The sequence below is a fragment of the Notolepis coatsorum genome (genome assembly GCF_963971535.1).
Source record: "Notolepis coatsorum genome assembly, chromosome: 6".
Lineage (NCBI taxonomy): Eukaryota > Metazoa > Chordata > Actinopteri > Aulopiformes > Paralepididae > Notolepis > Notolepis coatsorum.
The window spans coordinates 182,290,589-182,309,704 of record NC_140170.1 but is presented as its reverse complement, the minus strand read 5'-3'; the positions used below and the strand labels follow the sequence as shown (position 1 = coordinate 182,309,704).

General features: G+C 45.3%; 1 protein-coding gene across 1 annotated transcript in view; it reads left to right on the top strand.

The window, feature by feature from the left end:
- The window catches only part of chd6 (chromodomain helicase DNA binding protein 6), a 143,971-nt gene that overhangs the window by 75,046 nt on the left and 49,809 nt on the right, over positions 1-19,116 (top strand). Inside the window, exons 11-19 of the mRNA XM_084315935.1 lie at positions 115-252; positions 1,772-1,893; positions 4,727-4,970; positions 8,002-8,178; positions 10,012-10,155; positions 10,550-10,648; positions 11,937-12,093; positions 12,248-12,458; positions 15,051-15,246. Of these exons, the coding sequence (XP_084172061.1) occupies positions 115-252; positions 1,772-1,893; positions 4,727-4,970; positions 8,002-8,178; positions 10,012-10,155; positions 10,550-10,648; positions 11,937-12,093; positions 12,248-12,458; positions 15,051-15,246 (1,488 nt within the window). The remainder of the gene's footprint in view (positions 1-114; positions 253-1,771; positions 1,894-4,726; positions 4,971-8,001; positions 8,179-10,011; positions 10,156-10,549; positions 10,649-11,936; positions 12,094-12,247; positions 12,459-15,050; positions 15,247-19,116) is intronic.

The following is a 19,116-nucleotide window of genomic DNA, read 5'->3' as shown; positions in this document are numbered from 1 at the left end:
CTCAACAAGCTGCTCTGCTAGCTATAGACGACTCAACAAGCTGCTCTGCTAGCTATAGATGACTCAACAAGCTGCTAGGCTAGATATAGACAACTTTATTGTGTGTGTTTCTAGGAGGTGACTCACTACCTGGTGAAATGGTGTAGTCTCTCCTACGAGGAGGCCACTTGGGAGCTACAGGAGGACCTGGACCCTGGGAAGATCAAAGAGTTTGAAGAGATACAAAAACTACCAGCTGACCTGAGATACATTGTGAGTATTATCACTAAAACTACCAGCTGTACAGTTGCTGATTCAAGCGAGCTGATTGGTACAGCAGTTGTTGCACCAATGGTGTTGCAGCAATAGGCCAGTGACCAGTGCACATGCTGTCAGTCAACGTAACTGAAACACGTACCTGCAGCCGAGCTGTCGACGTATGGTCAATAAGGCTGAGCCCGAACCCTGTTTTTAGGGTTCGAACGTTCGCCAGGGTTTATCGAACGAACGTTCGAACGTTCGTTTTTTTTAATTTTTTAATATTTTTTTTTTAAATAAATATTTTTTTTTCATTTTTTTTAACAATATTTTTTTTTTTTTATTGTATTATTATAGATCCTACGGAGGGCGGCATTGCATAGTCTATTGGTGAAAAACATGTTTACAGTGGTGGCTGTTCATGTAAACATGTAATTAAACAAAGCACTCAGAAGAAAATAAACAAGCTACTGAATCAAAGTATGATAAACAATAGCCCTTGCAGTCACGTAAGGGGCTAGATAAACAAATGCATTAGTTTTGTGGCATTAACGTTAAATAGTTAGTGTTACACGTTCAATAACAGGTATTCACTCTTGGACGACGGGGAGGGGAGCCGGGAGGAGAGGCGCACGCCTCGGCTCAACAGACCCGTCTACCTCGGAACGGCCGGGCTCCCAACACGCCTACCGCCCGTCCGCCCTACCACCGTTCCGAGGTAGACGGTGGACGGGTCTGTCCACCGTGCGCCTGCTGTTGTTTCCAACGCAACCACCTCCCGCCATGAAGCTCGCGCTCCGTGGCCGAAAAAGGCTGGTATTCATTAATGATCCTTCTGCAGGTTCACCTACGGAAACCTTGTTACCGATTACTTCCTCGGCGGGGAGCTAACTACGGCTCCCCGGTAGCTACGGTAAGTCTGTTGAGGCTTGCCGATTGGTGGTAACAGCAGAGGCGGGTGCAAGCGGTGTGACGTAATTGGCAGAATCGCCTGTCAATCAAAATAGAGCTCTGGTTGAGAAATAGTATCCCGCTGCAGCCCGGCAGACCATACTGGTTGAGCCGAGCGCCTCGCATTCACATCACCTCAACCCCGTGCGCATCCTTTATTTTTTTTTCACCGAACGTTCGGGCTCAGCCTTAATGGTCAACAATACCCATAACCACCCTCCTCCATCCTGTTGTTATTGTGGCTCTATGTTCCTGTGTACTTCATATTGTTCCCTGTTTTCCCTGCTGTGGTTCTATGTTTCTTTTGTTTCTTTGTTTTTCTTTTCTTTCTGCCTACTGTCAGAGACTTCGGGTTACTGAGAAGCGCTCTATAAATTAAATTCATTATTATTATTATTATAATACCCTTCTCAGCGTGTAGGAAACCAGTGCACTTGTAGCAACTGGCTGTTTGAATAGCTTGTGGCATGAATACACTGTTAAGTCATACAGTACACTAACTGTGTGTGTGTGTGTGTGTGTGTTTGTGTGTATCTGTGTGTGTGTGTATCTCTGTGTGTGTGTGTGTGTGTGTGCTCTGAAGGAGCGTCCCCCTCCAGACAAGTGGCTGAAGCTGGGGATCTGCAGAGACTACCGCAATGCAAACGAGCTGAGAGAATATCAGCTAGAAGGCATGAACTGGCTGCTATTCAACTGGTACAACAGGTAAATCAGTCAGACTAGATATATTAATCTACTTGGTACAACGGGTGAATCAGTCAGACTAGATATATTAATCTACTTGGTACAACGGGTGAATCAGTCAGACTAGATATATTAATCTACTTGGTACAACGGGTGAATCAGTCAGACTAGAGATATAGATATATTAATCTACTTGGTACAACGGGTGAATCAGTCAGACTAGATATATAGATATATTAATTAGAGGTGGGCATAGATTAATTGTTTTAATCTAGATGAATCTATCTGCAATCCTGGATTTAATCTAGATTAAAATGGCTCAAAAAAAATAAAGAAATCTGCTGAAGGCATTCAAAATATGTGTGTTCTACCCAAATAATGACCAGAAGTAAGTCCTTACTTTTTCTTTCCTCCTTATGTTTCTCAGGCCAGGTGGCCCATTACACCATGAGCCCATCTCCCGTTTCCAAAATGCATTACAGACTGTTTGAAAAAGCTGTTTTGCTATGATAATTGGTAATGAAATATCAAAATAATGTTCAATAAGATGTACTTGTGTTTAATAAGTTGTTTTATTCAGAAGTTAACACAAAATAATATTACCAGTACAGTACAGTATCTAGCACACTCTCAGGAGCAAAACAGAAAGAAGCATTTCAAACTTGAACTATGTGACATGGCTTGACTCCTTCTTCCACCAGTCACTCAGGCAGACCAGCTTGTTTTATGTAGCGGTGTCTACTTATAGTGCCTATAATATTTTTCCCATTGGGTGCCAGACGGGGCCAAACCCTGCCAATGCAAATCAACTGCTCCAGTGGAGTTGCTCAGTGGCCAATGGTGTCAACTGTGGTTGTACTGGGCAGCTCCCAGGTGTGAATGGAACTGTGTGAATGTGAAGCAGGGTGTTCCTGAAAAAGAGCCTCTGTGCTCAGCAAACCTACCCTGGGTAAATAAAGGGGGAAAAAAAGGATTTTTTTTTTAATAGATTAACTGCGTCAATTATATTATCGCGCGGTTAACGCAGCACGTTAACGCCGTTAACGGCCCAGCTCTAATATTAATCTACTTGGTACAACGGGTGAATCAGTCAGACTAGATATATTAATCTACTTGGTACAACGGGTGAATCGGTCGGACTAGATATATAGATATATTAATCTACTTGGTACAACAGGTGAATCAGTCAGACTAGATATATTAATCTACTTGGTCAGTTACTAATAAAAAATCACGATTTACCCGGTGTTTTTTATTAGTTTGTCATGACAAACCAATTATATAATCCAACATATGTGTAAAGGCACAACATATTCCAGTTAACTGTATATTTTTTAATGATTCGTTACGGCGCAATCAATACTTCCATGCGTTCGGGACCTCCATGTTTTGGGGGTATTCATCAGAAAAATCTGATCCGGGATTCGGCTCCCATCAGTCGGGCAAGAACTGCAGGTTTTCAGCCTCTCTCCTCTCTCCTGGAGCTTAACACTTTCAGCGCCACGCCTGGTTTTCCGTTTTACCGCTTGAATGCCACCATCGGCGCCAATGTTAACGTTAATATCGCCTAATCTATGTGTCTAATCTGCCCATCGCATTATCAAATACTATTTTCCAGTCAGTGCTGTGAAGGCAGATTGTTTTTTTATCGCGTTGTTTCCATTTCAGAGCAGTTAGAAAAGCCCCCGTTTTGATATAAAAAACAGCTCATTCTGGAGCATTCTATGAAAATCGTCTTTTAGTGGAATATTCCACAACGTTGATATTCATCGGCCTTTTTATGAATCGTTTTCAAATAAACGCTAGATGATCAATATTATACGTGCACGCAAGCACATTACGGCCGCGCACTGATAATCGCTCCGTTGATTTCCTCACAGAGTTTTACAGTGAAACCGAAAGAAGACATTTCACAAAACAGCTTATAACTTCATCAAACTTACGCTGATTATCCTACCACTGATAACATAGAGTCCTTACCTGACATCAGATGGTATCCAACTGGTATATTCCAATTCCTGATCACCATTCGAAAAAATCGATACGTGTATGGATCCAACGCGATACAGTAGAACTCCATGATCCGCGGGGATCTGAGGCTCCAGAATGAACTGTGGTAACCCCGGCTGGATCAGTGAACTGGAAAATGTGGAGTACCGGATTTTTTCCCCCATTTCATTTTCATTGAGTCCATTCCAAAATCACTTATGTCATCTGGGAGACGAAAGGGGGCACTTTTTTCCACAGTGATCGCCGGCGCCCCTCGGCTATACTCGGGTAGGCTCGGGTGATGCAATAATTTTTCAGATCGCAAAAAAAAAATAAAAATCCGAGAAATCTCGTGAGTGGCTAGCAACCACCTATAAAAAAAAACAGAGAAATCTTGAGTGGCACTCAAAGTGTTAAGGGGGAGCTTAGTATTCCTGCCTCTGAGGAGCGCGTCGCGGCTCATGCACATGCGCGCGCTCGGCCAATCAGAGCAATTCAGAGCAACGCGGAAGCGCATGTTGGTTGCCTAAAGTGTTCACGCGTCCCGGAGAGGATTTGTGTTCGTCACAAATAAATATTTGATAGTCCAGGGGACGACGGGACGTTGTTAGTCTCGAGCCCTGAGTCAGACTAGATACAGTATATGAATCTACTTGGTACAACAGGTGAATCAGTCAGACTACTGTAGATATATTAATCTACTTGCCTGGCTCCCATTCTCTCATTCTGTCTCATTCTCTCTCCCTGTCTCTCATTCTCTCTCTGTCTCCCTCTCTCTCTCCCCATCTCTCCCTGTCTCTCATTGTTGTCTCTCTCTCCCTGTCTCTCATTCTCTGTCTCCCCCCTCTCTCTCTCTCTCCTGTAGGAAGAACTGTATCTTGGCAGATGAGATGGGTTTGGGGAAGACCATTCAGTCCATCACTTTCCTGTATGAGATCTTCTGCATGGGAATCCGCGGGCCCTTCCTCATCATCGCCCCGCTCTCCACCATCACCAACTGGGAGAGGGAGTTCAGGACCTGGACCAACATCAACGTCATCGTCTACCACGGGTCCCAGATCAGCCGTCAGATGATCCTACAGTATGAGATGTTCCACAGAGACCCACAGGTAGGACTGTAGAAGGTCATACAGTACGAGATGTTCCACAGAGACCCACAGGTAGGACTGTAGAGGGTCATACAGTATGAGATGTTCCACAGAGACCCACAGGTAGGACTGTAGAGGGTCATACAGTACGAGATGTTCCACAGAGACCCACAGGTAGGACTGTAGAGGGTCATACAGTACGAGATGTTCCACAGAGACCCACAGGTAGGACTGTAGAGGGTCATACAGTACGAGATGTTCCACAGAGACCCACAGGTAGGACTGTAGATGATCCTACAGTACGAGATGTTCCACAGAGACCCACAGGTAGGACTGTAGAGGGTCATACAGTACGAGATGTTCCACAGAGACCCACAGGTGGGACTGTAGAGGGTCATACAGTATGAGATGTTCCACAGAGACCCACAGGTAGGACTAGAGGGTCATACAGTATGAGATGTTCCACAGAGACCCACAGGTAGGACTGTAGAGGGTCATACAGTATGAGATGTTCCACAGAGACCCACAGGTAGGACTGTAGAGGGTCATACAGTATGAGATGTTCCACAGATACCCACAGGTAGGACTGTAGAGGGTCATACAGTACGAGATGTTCCACAGAGACCCACAGGTAGGACTGTAGATGATCCTACAGTACGAGATGTTCCACAGAGACCCACAGGTAGGACTGTAGAGGGTCATACAGTACGAGATGTTCCACAGAGACCCACAGGTGGGACTGTAGAGGGTCATACAGTATGAGATGTTCCACAGAGACCCACAGGTAGGACTGTAGAGGGTCATACAGTATGAGATGTTCCACAGAGACCCACAGGTAGGACTGTAGAGGGTCATACAGTATGAGATGTTCCACAGAGACCCACAGGTAGGACTGTAGAGGGTCATACAGTATGAGATGTTCCACAGAGACCCACAGGTAGGACTGTAGAGGGTCACACAGTATGAGATGTTCCACAGAGACCCACAGGTAGGACTGTAGAGGGTCATACAGTATGAGATGTTCCACAGAGACCCACAGGTAGGACTGTAGAGGGTCATACAGTATGAGATGTTCCACAGAGACCCACAGGTAGGACTGTAGAGGGTCATACAGTACGAGATGTTCCACAGAGACCCACAGGTAGGACTGTAGAGGGTCATACAGTACGAGATGTTCCACAGAGACCCACAGGTAGGACTGTAGATGATCCTACAGTACGAGATGTTCCACAGAGACCCACAGGTAGGACTGTAGAGGGTCATACAGTACGAGATGTTCCACAGAGACCCACAGGTGGGACTGTAGAGGGTCATACAGTATGAGATGTTCCACAGAGACCCACAGGTAGGACTGTAGAGGGTCATACAGTATGAGATGTTCCACAGAGACCCACAGGTAGGACTGTAGAGGGTCACACAGTATGAGATGTTCCACAGAGACCCACAGGTAGGACTGTAGAGGGTCATACAGTATGAGATGTTCCACAGAGACCCACAGGTAGGACTGTAGAGGGTCATACAGTATGAGATGTTCCACAGAGACCCACAGGTAGGACTGTAGAGGGTCATACAGTACGAGATGTTCCACAGAGACCCACAGGTAGGACTGTAGAGGGTCATACAGTATGAGATGTTCCACAGAGACCCACAGGTAGGACTGTAGAGGGTCATACAGTATGAGATGTTCCACAGAGACCCACATGTAGGACTGTAGAGGGTCATACAGTATGAGATGTTCCACAGAGACCCACAGGTGGGACTGTAGAGGGTCATACAGTACGAGATGTTCCACAGAGACCCACAGGTAGGACTGTAGAGGGTCATACAGTATGACATGGTTAGGAAAAATACACTAACCAGCCAACCAGACTCAACTTTCACTGCTATGCTGATGATACTTGGCTCTATCTCAGCACCTCACCATCCTCCCAGCTCCCCCCACAGTCTGTAGTCAACTGCCTCCACGCCATAAAAACCTGGATGTCAACCAAATTACTCAACTGAACAGCAAAAAGATAGAGCTCATGGTTGTGGCCCCCAAGGCACTGCTACGGAAGGTTGGAGATCTCCTCCTCCACGTTGACGGCTGTTCCATCTCCCAGTCTCTCGAAAGTCCGTGACCTGGGCGTCACCCTTGACTCCACACTTTCATTTCACTCCCACATCAAATCCGTCACCAAGTCTGCCTTCTACCACCTCAAAAACATCTCCCATATCCAACCCTCACTCTCAGACTCTGTGGCTGAGACCCTGATCCACTCATTCATCACCTCCCGGTTGGACTACTGTAACGGAGTCCTGTTCGGGGTACCCAGCAAAGCCCTGGACAGGCTCCAGTATGTTCAGAACTCACACCAAGCCCTAGCTGGCAGCACATCACCCCACCCTCATCCACCTTCACTGGCTCCCAGTCAAGTTCCGCATCACTTTCAAACTCCTGCTCCTCACCTACAAGTCCCTCCATGCCCTCACCCCCCGATACCTGTCTGATCTCCTCCACGAGCACACTCCATCCCAGAACCTACAATCCTCTGATCTAGGTCTCCTCTCCTTCCCTCGCACCAGGTTACGGACTTTCCGGGACAGAGCCTTCAGCGTGGCGTCCCCTACCCTCTGGAACTCTCTCCCCACCGAAATCCGCAACGCCCCAACCCTGGACACTTTCAAAACTGCTCTTAAAACACCTCTTCACCAAGGCTTTTCCCCATCAGTTAGTTTAGATTAGATTAGGTCCATTATCCATTACCTGCCCTCATCCCCCTTTTTTCCCTACTTCCCTAGCCCTATTTTTTGTCCTGATTGTGAAGCGACCTTGGGTTCTATGAAAGGCGCTATAGAAATTTGATCTATTATTTATTATTATTAAAATGCTTTTATATTGAAAGAAATAATCTTGCTCTAACACTGCCTCTCCCTCTCCCCCTCCCTCTCCCCCTCCCTCTCCCCCTCCCTCTCCCCCTCCCTCTCTCTCTCTCTCTCTCTCTCTCTCTCTCTCTCTCTCTCTCTCTCTCTCTCTCTCTCTCTCTCTCTCCCCCCCCCCCCCCCCCCTCAGGGTAACTCCATACCAGGAGTGCTGAAGTTCCATGGGGTGATCACCACCTTTGAGATGATCATGGCTGACTGCCCGGACCTGAAGAAGCTCCAGTGGCGCTGCGTGGTGATCGACGAGGCTCACCGCCTCAAGAACAGGAACTGTAAACTACTGGAGGGACTCAAACTCATGAACCTGGTGAGTCTGTGTTTGTGTGTTGACAGTATATGTATGTGTGTGTGTTGCTGTGTTCAATGATGGTGCTGTTAACGGATGTAATGAGTTTCCATAGATGTGTTTCTCGTCCATGTCAGACTCGGTGTGCGCGTGCATCAAGGGGGCAAAAAGGACCGTAATCCTTGTCAGAACATGACTACAAAATAGTTGCATTTGTTCGTAGGGGTGTAACAATTCGACCTCACAACGATTTGATTCGATTACGATTCTTCAGGCAACGATTCAATGCATCATGAAATCTCCTCATTTGACCACGATTCGAGTCGATACATTTTCGATACGTTTTCTATCAGTTAATTCCCCAAAAAAATTTGAATACACAAATGTGGCTGGGGGAACTGATTCACTCAGCATGAATGGACTATAGGTCAATAAAAACAACACACACAAAGAAATTACATAAAAACATTTAAAAAATATATATATATATTTATTTCGATTAATTTCGATTATAATCTATTATAACATATTCAAATCGATGCATCGAATCAAACACATTAGAATCGATGCATTTCGATTAATCGATGCATCGTTACACCCCTATTTGTTAGCCATGCTAGCGATCTAAACAATCAATCCATGCCAAAGCTAGATGTGTAAAAGGTGAAAGACTCACATAGCCGTGCTGATTTGGCAAAATGACATCCAGACGTTTTTGTTTGAAACTGCTTTTAGTCAGAGTGCCATGGTTTCTCCATAGAGCCATACTTTTTTAGTGCAGCAGCTCGCGCAGGTAGTCACGTGACTCGGTTGGTATTGCTGATTGCCTCGAACACGGTATGTTTATAAACAAGAAAGAAGAAGCACATCTATAGTAATTGAGCAGGAACTCGGCGTCGGGCAAACTGGAGCCACCTGCAGGACAAGATGTACGCTAGAAATCGTTTTAACAGAAGGCTCTCGGACCGCGTGTGGTGGGGATGGGTCTGCGCCGCGCGCACCAGATGCACAGCCACTAGGGCTGCACGATTTTGGGAAATAATCTACCGTAATTGCGATTTTTCTGACAGATATTGCGACTGCGACTACATTTGCGATTATAATAATTTAAGGCAGCCCCACAGAGGTTTATTGTAAAATGTGGCTTGCATCTGGCCTACGCGGTGGGTCTTTTCAGGACACCGAGCCTGAAAATGTTTCTTTTTACCTGGGAATCGATACCGGTACCTTTTTTTTCTGTACTTTACTCTCCCTCTCTGAAGTCTAAACTTCACAACAACACAATCTAAAACCCCTTACCGCCCTCTCCAAAACCGATCTTGTATCTCAATGGGACTTCCTGGTTAAATAAATGTTAAATATTTGTAATTTTCTTTTAATTGTGATTTTAATTTTTTTTGCGATTTGATAATTGCATCATTCCAAATTACGATTTTTAAAATCGATTAATCGTGCAGCCCTAACAGCCACCCCTGCTCCTGCGCCCAGTTAGCCAGACCACAAGACGGGTGCGGCTGCTGAAATCACACCACCCCTACACAGTGGCTCAGGAAGTAGAGCGGTCGTCTGGTAATCGGAAGGTTCCTGGTTTGATTACAGCTCCTTTCTGGCAGTGTGTTGGAAGTGTCCTTGAGCAAGACACTAATTAACCCCTAACTGCTCCCGATGTGCAGGGTGGCACCTTGGCACGGTCGCCTCGGCCGTCGGTGTGTGAGTGTCTGAGTGAGTGAGTGGGTGAGTGAGAGGCATAAGTTGTAAAAAGATAGGATGGATGCAGTCCGTTTACCCTGCACCGCGATATGGTTCCCCTCACATGCTGCTGCTTCTAACACCGTGTTCTTTGTGTTCCGTCAGGAGCACAAGGTTCTCCTGACGGGGACTCCTCTGCAGAACTCTGTGGAGGAACTGTTCAGTTTGCTGAACTTCCTGGAGCCTCTTCAGTTCCCCTGCGAGAGACTCTTCCTCGACGAGTTTGGAGATCTGAAGACCGAGGAGCAGGTTGGTAGTAGACTAGACTAGTTGGTTAGGTTTCTAGTTGTGATATATTAGACTAGTTACTACAGTAGTTGGTTCCAGTTAGTTTGGAGACCTGAAGACTAAGGAATGTTGATAGTAGACTAGACTTGCAGGTTGGTAGTAAACTCAAGAATGTTTCAATTGACTTTGATGGAAATAATCTTCTCATCTCTTCTCTCCTCATCTCTTATTTTCTCCTTCTTCTCTCTTCTCTCCTCCCCTCTCCTCCCCTCTCCTCGACTCCTCTCCTCATTTCCTCCCCTCTTCTTTCCTCTCTTCTCCTCTTCTCTTCTCCTCTCACCTCCTCTTCTTATCTCCTCTCCTCTTCCCCCTGCTTCTCTCCTCCTCTCTCCTCTCCTCCTCTCCTCTCCTCCAGGTCAAGAAGCTCCAGGCCATCCTGAAGCCCATGATGTTGAGGAGACTGAAGGACGATGTGGAGAAAAACTTGGCGCCTAAAGAAGAGACCATTATAGAGGTAGGTTTTTGGGGTGGTGTGAATGCTCAGTCGAACTCTGGTGCGGACCAAACACGCAAACTCTGTCCGCCTGAAAACGTAGGTCTCGGTTCGCTTCATCGGACCAAACGCGGACCAAATATAGGAAGTGAGTCACGACTCTCACGAGCAGAGCGCTAACTTACTACCTAACCAATCAGATCTGCGATATGAGGTAGCGTCACGAGCAGAGCAATGTGTGTGGACAAGAGGCGGGTTGCTACGTTTACTGTAGGGAGGGGCTTTTAGACCCATGTTTATTTTTTTGCTTCGAAAAGAGGGACATCCTCTCAATATGCGGGACACCTGGTCACCCCCTATCACCGACAGAAAATTGTGACGCCTCCCCTCCGCTGATCTGGAGTCAGACAGTGCTCGCAGTCACACACACGCGAGCGTGTGCACACGCACATTTCCACTCGCTATTGTGTCCAATAGACGAGCGCCCTTTTCGACCGTGTGACATTGTTCAGAAAGTTTGGTGCGCTTGACAAATTGCAATGTGAATGCAGACGAACCAAATGAAGAATGCAACAATGTTGCAACTTCACCCCCCGAACCGCACAGAGTCCACCAATACTATATGTGAAAGCGCCCATACATTCTAAAATATGTGTATACATTCTAAAATATACAGTCCGAAAATATACAGTAACATGTAATTGTCCAGGAAGGTATACCTATAGTAAAATGTAAATGTGCAGGAAGATATACCGGGATTTGCTCTGATAATATGACATATGATATGATATATTATTTAGGGATGCCCCGATCTATTTTCTTTTATTTTTTTATAATATAATAATGAATAAAATAAGAAATAACAATTCAGTACATTTATATATGTGTTAATTTGTTAGATTTAGTTTCACTAAGTTAGGAAAGTAATGTTTTAAGTCGAGCCTGATGTTGCCTTGCACAAAATAATGATCCCAGTCTCTTCCACACAGTGAGGCATAGTTTATTAATTGAACAATGGGTATTTACATTTAGTGATTTAGCGGACTCTTTTATCCAAAGCGACTTACAAGTTCTGTACGACAAGTCATCAGGAAGGGCACAACTCTATCAGCTGAGTAACAATGTTGGTTACAATGTTGGTGCTACAGTGTAGGTTAGTATATTAGGACAAGTGCATGACAGTAAGAGTAACAAAAACGATCGGTATCGGCCGATATGGCTCATAGAAGATCGGTGATCGGTTATCGGTGGCAAAAAACGTGATGGAGGCATCCCTAATATGATTGTGTGTGTTCTCTCCGGTCTCCAGGTGGAGCTGACCAACATGCAGAAGAAGTACTACCGGGCCATCCTGGAGCGGAACTTCTCCTTCCTGGCCAGAGGAGCCAACCAGCACAACATGCCCAACCTCATCAACACCATGATGGAGCTGCGCAAGTGCTGCAACCACCCCTACCTGATCACAGGTACACACACACACACACACACACACACGCGCACGCACACACACACACAGACCCCTATCTGATCACAGGTACACACACACACACACACACACAGGGTGGGTTAGGGTTAAGTGAGCTCCAGACTCACAGCCTCTCTCTCTCTCTGTGTCTGCAGGAGCCGAGGAGAAGATCCTGGACAACTTCAGGAAGCACTACAGCCCCGAGTCCTGGGACTTCCAGCTGCAGGCCATGATCCAGGCCGCAGGCAAGCTGGTGCTGATCGACAAGCTGCTGCCCAAGCTGCTGGCCGGGGGACACAAGGTCCTCATCTTCTCCCAGATGGTCCGCTGTCTGGACATCCTGGAGGACTACCTGATCCAGAGACGGTGAGGGAGGGGGGGGGAGGACGAGGGGGGAGGGGGTCTATGATTCAACAGAAAGATGATTAAGAAGAACTGGTCCATGTGCAGGTCGTATACAATACGTCTTATGAGTCAAATGAAATGACGGGACATGCCGTCACCCAAAGGATGTGGAGTTCTCACTCATGATGACGTAAACGTAGATGAACTTGGATTGACCGTGACCTCCAGACGGCCTCGGTGCTCATAGAGATACACTGATGGAATGCTCCCGTTTCAGTGTAGTCTTACTATCTAACCAGGATGTTTACTGCCGAGTAGGGTTTGTCAACAAATATTCTATATTCAAATGAATGATCAAATTGTAAAACAAATCATACATTTTAATTGTGAAAATGAATATTCAATTGTGGAAAATAATTGGTGAACTGCCCCTTTAACCTCTTTAACGCACACAAGTCCCCACGAGCACTTCCGCGGCACTTTGCGAGCGTCTACCGGCTCGGCGCTGCATTTTTCTGCCGAACATATAACATACCGTTCGAAACATGTATTTGCCGCCGTTCGAACGCCACCTCACTCGACCAATTCCGTGCCTCGGTTCTCGAGTTACATGACGATATGTCAGGCGAGTATACGCTCGAGAACTGACCAATCGGCGCTGATGGCGGGAATTATTGGTCAGTGTTGTAGCCAACGAGTGTCCGCTTCCAACGATACCCCACGTGGGGGTGCGAATATAGGAACTAGGTGAAAGTTGACGAGCGAAAATCAGCTGTGACTCAGACTTCACAACCCACGGAGGTGGATGGCAGAAATGGATTTAGGAACTCTTCCTTTTGTCAGTTTACTAAAACCTCTCTCAAAGACTCATTTCTGAACGGATTTGTATCAAATTCGGACCTGTACTACATAAAGCTTCAGGCTTTCCAGCGCATACCTCTATACTGGAATAATGGAATCTGGAATCTTGCAACCACTAAAGAAAAATGTGAGTACACACGTTCAACTCAAGTTCAAACCTCTGTTACTCTTATTTCATTAGCACTAAAAGTGATTATCCTTTTTTGCCTTAGTGACTTCAGAATGTTATCTTTCAAAAGAGACCAGCCTCATGCATGTGCTATAAGTATAAAGCTAAGCTTTTCAAAAAAAAGTATGCAGTCCTCAAGTTCAAGTAAAAAAATTGCCACTTTTCTGCCTGCCTGTTAACACGCACCCCTGAATACGCTACATGACGGACGGGAGACACGCGATGTCACTTTCATTTAGCAGAGTGAACATGTAGGTTAGGTCTGAGTGCTGGAGCTGAAGACCCTGCCAACAGACTGCATGGCGTGACGGGCCGGCAGAGAGTCGCAACCCAACTCGGCTGCCAAGAGAGCGAGTTGCACTCGGAGCAAACTAAAAAGCCCCGTTTGGAAATACACTAGATGGTAAACTTGTGGAACCTAGTTTACAAGCTATGTAAGCTACAGCTGGTTCAAACCTATGTTCTATACTATATTTAGCCCCTTTCGTGACTGTGACGCACGCCAACAGGGTTTGGACGAGTGAATCCACAGTCCCTTGCTCCTCCATAGGAAAATCCCCTAATTAACTCTGAAGAACTGGTCCTCCACGGAACGCTCGTTGTACAAGTATCGCAGAGAAATTTCAAAGGTACTCACAGTTGCACGAGGGTCTTAGGACAGAGAAACGCAATGGTTTGAAAGCTCAGTGTTGCTAATAAACATTTTAAATATTCTTTATAAACTGGTCAACACGGCTCAAAGCGGCTTTAGCTGCCTGATGCGCCTGCACTGTGATCACAGCGTATGCGCATCAGGCACCCAATGTTTATTAGCAACGCCGAGCTTTCAAACCCTTGCGTTTCTCTGTCCAAGACCCTCATGCAACTGTGAGTACCTTCTCTGCGATACTTGTACAACGAGCGTTCCGCGGAAGACCAGTTCTTCAGAGTTAATTATGGGATTTTCCTATGGAGGAGCAAGGGACTGTGGATTCACTCGTCCAAACCCTGTAAGCGTGCATCACAGTCACTATACTATATTATAAGTAATAGTCAAATGTCATTTCTGGCCAATTCTGACAGCCCTCCAGCTGAGGTGTGGAAAGAGGCTTGTTGTGACCTGCTGGTGGATTGAAATGACCGTTTTCATTTCAGTTGTAGGGATTTTGATATTGATTAATAAACTGAATTAATGAGCGCTCAAGTAGCACACCACGCACTGCGCTGCGTCGCAACACCGCTGTCCCGGGTTCGACTCCCGGACCCGGTGACCTTTGCCGAATGTCTTCCCCCCGTCTATCTTCCTCTCGCTCTCGCTCTCGCTCTCGCTCTCTCGCTCTCGCTCTCGCTCTCTCTTTTTTTTTTCTCTTTCTTTCTCTCTCGGACTGCCCGGTAGTAAAAAAAAAATCTACCAAAAACATAATTTAAAAAATATATATAAATAAACTGAATTAATAAGCATGTGAGATGTTGTGTTTACAAATTAACAGGTGATGATGGGGTCATTGTCCTTCAACATATGTATTCCTCTTCCTCTCTCTCCACCTCCTCCTCTCTCCTCCCCCTCTCTCCACCACTACATCCTCTCTCTTTTGTCTCTCCAGGTACACGTACGAGCGTATCGATGGCCGGGTGCGGGGGAACCTGCGGCAGGCGGCCATCGACCGGTTCTGTAAGCCCGACGCGGACCGCTTTGTGTTCCTGCTGTGCACCAGAGCGGGGGGGCTGGGGATCAACCTCACGGCTGCAGACACCTGCATCATCTTCGACTCCGACTGGAACCCACAGAACGACCTCCAGGTACAGCATGCTGTTCTAATGAGGTAGACCAGTAGGGTTGGGCACCGAGAACCGGTTCTAATAGGAACCGGTTCCTAACTTCCGGTTCTGGAATTTCTATTCTTAATTTCGATTAAAAAAACTTTTTTTTTCTTTTTTACTTTGTTAATTAATACCCTAGTTACAGTACAGCAACCAAACCTATGTGGATACTGTGAATAATGTATATTTCAGTGGATACCATGATACCGTGAATAATGTATACTCAGTAGATAGTAAATTATAACACTACCTCATGCATACTGCACCTTATGTGACACTGTGAATAATGTGAATATTCCTCAGCTAGTCAGATAGTAAATTATATTGACCATATTGATCAAATTGTTTACACTGCCTGTGTTGTTTTTTTACTACCTGTATACTGTGTTGTTTTACTACCTGTACCCCCCCCCCCTCCCCCCGATGCTGCTATGATGCCTGCATTTCCCCAAGGGGATCAATAAAGGAATATCTTATCTTATCTTATCTTAAATTAAACTATCAAGTCAACTGACAATGTGAATAGTATGAAAAAAAAAATTAAGATAAACATTTTTAAAATAAAAATCTCCTGCGAAATAAGCTGTGACCTGTTTTGACCTGCACCTCAAAGAATCGGAACCGAGAATCGTTTAGAACAGGAATCGAAATGGAGAATCGGAACCGGAATCGGAATCGTTCAAATCCAAACGATGCCCAACCCTATAGACCAGTCTACACCGTGTTCTCTCTCTCTGTCTCTGTGCAGCTCTACACACACACACACACGCACCACACACACACACACACACACACACACACACACACACACACACACACACACACACAGCGAACAGAGAGGGTAAACCAGGTGAAGTGAATATAACGTGTGTTACTTGAGGGTATTTTTCCAGACGACTGCATAATCACAGCCATAGAGTTTGGGGGAATAAGGCTATGTTCACACTGCAGGCAAAACTGGCCCAAAAAAAATGTATTGCTCATATTTATATATAAAAAAATAAATATGTTTATTTGAATAGACACAGTGCACACTATCCAACAGTAATGAGACAAAGTACCACCACTGTAAATATGCCAGTGTTAGCTGGTTTTGCACTGCAGTCCCTAGGCAAGATGTTAAGTGCCAGGTAGAAACAGAATAGAGAGAGACATTTTAAGAACATAATTATAACAGTATTTGAATATAACAGCATAGTTAAAATTGGTTATGGCTATAAAATACACAGTTTGCTATTGGCAAAATGGGGAAAATACAGAATAGGATGGGAGAATACAATACAGGAACAAATTCTGAGACAGAACAATATGTGACTTGGATCTTCTTTTTTTCATATCTGTGTGAACGGCACAAACTACATGGAATCTGATCTTTTCAATTCTGATTCGGGCCACCTTCATACGTGGTCCTAAATCAGATACATGTTTTAATACGCTGTCCTCTACTGCATTCAACCCATACATTTAACCATAAACTGTGACTTCAGTGTCCTCCCATGTTTAAATCCATCATCGTTATTGTTTATTTGCGCATGCCGGTCACTTCAGGAGCGTGACCAGTTCACACTGGAATCTGATATTGGCCACATAAAAAAAATTAAATAAAAAATGTGAACAGCCAAACAAAAAAACTTTGATCTGATAAATGAGCACTACGGCTTGCAGTGGTGAAACGTAGCCTAAATGGACTTGGTTTCAAAACCGCATTCCACAGCTCTGAGATGAGAGCCCATTAATAACGCGATGGAGCCGGCATGTCGACTGGATGACCATTTAATTCTCCTCCATTGAGCAAATATTTTCATCCAAGTGCTGAAAAGCAAGAGGCTCAGTGTCTCGACCTTGGCTTGCTCTCACTCCCATCGTCCGCACCCCTCAGTGGCTGAATGATCTCTCCCTCGTCGTTCTCTTCTCCCGCCTCTCCCCTCGTTTAGCTTTTTGAAAGAATCCGCTGTAAACGGCTTAATTTTGTGAAGCTTTTAATGAGTTGAGTCATTATGATGGTCGTCACCAGGGCTTGACATTAACATGTTGGCTCACCAGCCACTGTGGCTAGTGGTTTTCCAAAGTCACTAGCCACTCAGCATTTTCACCAGCCAAAAATCTCTCTCACACACACACACACACACACACACACACACACACACACACACACACACACACACACACACACACACACACACACACACACACACACACACACACACACACACACACACACACACACACACACACACACACACACACACACACACACACACACACACACACACACTATCCAAATATCCAGTTAGTTTTTGTAGTGTAAAGTTTGGCTACTTGAGACAGACTCATTACGTGCGACGTAAGCGAGAGAGAGACTCTTCACTACGACTCTAAAACAGTGATGCTGCACGGTCTACCTGCCAAAGTGGCTGGTAAGAGTGACTGAGTTACACGCCACTGCCGAATTCTACCCGCATTTGGCGGGTGTTAATGTCAAGCCCTGGTCGTCACAGTGAATGAGCCGTTTCAGCGCTGAAGCGTACCGTACGCAAGAGAATGAACGTGCGCCTGTCTCCGGAGCGCTAATATGTTGTTTTGCGCTGATCTGTTGTTGATCGTTTTTTGTGTGAAACGGGGTGGGGGTGGTGTATGTGACGAGAGATTAGTGGGGGAGGGGGAGAGGCGACTGAGGTAGTGTTGACTCCTCTCACTCCTTTTTGGAAAAACATACCATTACATAAAGATGTGTAAAACAATGTGTGATCTTTTTATCGACTTTGTAAAGGGCCTCCCATAGTCGAGCGGAACGTACGTGTACAAAGTATACACTAAAGTACAACCTAAAGTACAACATGCAAACAAGGAGGTACACAAATGCAAGCTTTTTAAAATGCTAAATGCTAAAATGAGGTATGGATGTAGTGCAAATATTCTCGTAATAAATAGATAAAATATTGTGTAGTGTTAAGTGTCTAGAGTGAGTGTGTGCATGTGGATGTGTGTGCAATCAGTGTAGATGGATGGGTTAGTGTTGCGTCATTGAGCATCCTGATGGCCTGGGGATAGAAGCTCCTGAGTTTATAAAATATCAGGAATTCCTAGTGACGCCTCCTTTTCCACCATCATGTCTCAAGGCCCAAAGATATAGCTTGTCTCTGAAGGGAGCAGTTGCACGTGCTCCAACCAACCCACGTGAAAAGGAACAGTGTAGGTCTGTCCGGTGCTCTCAGAGTAGGGCGATCTGGCGTCAGGGAGAGCCTTCAATGGAGCGCACAGGGGTAAGGTCTCTCCCTGATCTATCTCGTCTCCTTGCGGTCTACTGAATGAATGAATGAATTAAAACTTTAACAGATTGCAGAATGGGTACAATACAGTACGGCTCAATACACACAATTGTTAAGGGGATGCAGACCAGAGAAAGACTTTTGTCTTGTTTACATCAGGGTCCCCCATTTTCAATGCATAGTGATTCACTGCTTCCCTTCATCACTGAAGTCAATTGAATCAATCAATCAAAAATGTGCTTCACATAAATGAATTGCAAAGAATAATTAAAAAGGCAAGAAACAAACGCATACTGATGATGATGATTATAATAATAATATAAAAAAAATAAAAGCAATGCAAAAAAGGTGTCTTAAGCTTTCTCTTGAAATGTGTCCACAGATTCAGACACCCGTAGATCCTCCTGCAGGCTGTTCTAAAAGCTATAGGACCATAATAGATAAACGCTGCTTCTCCTTGTTGTTCTAAAAGCTATAGGACCATAATAGATAAACGCTGCTTCTCCTTGTTGTTCTAAAAGCTATAGGACTATAATAGATAAACGCTGCTTCTCCTAGTTCTTATAAAAGCTATAGGACC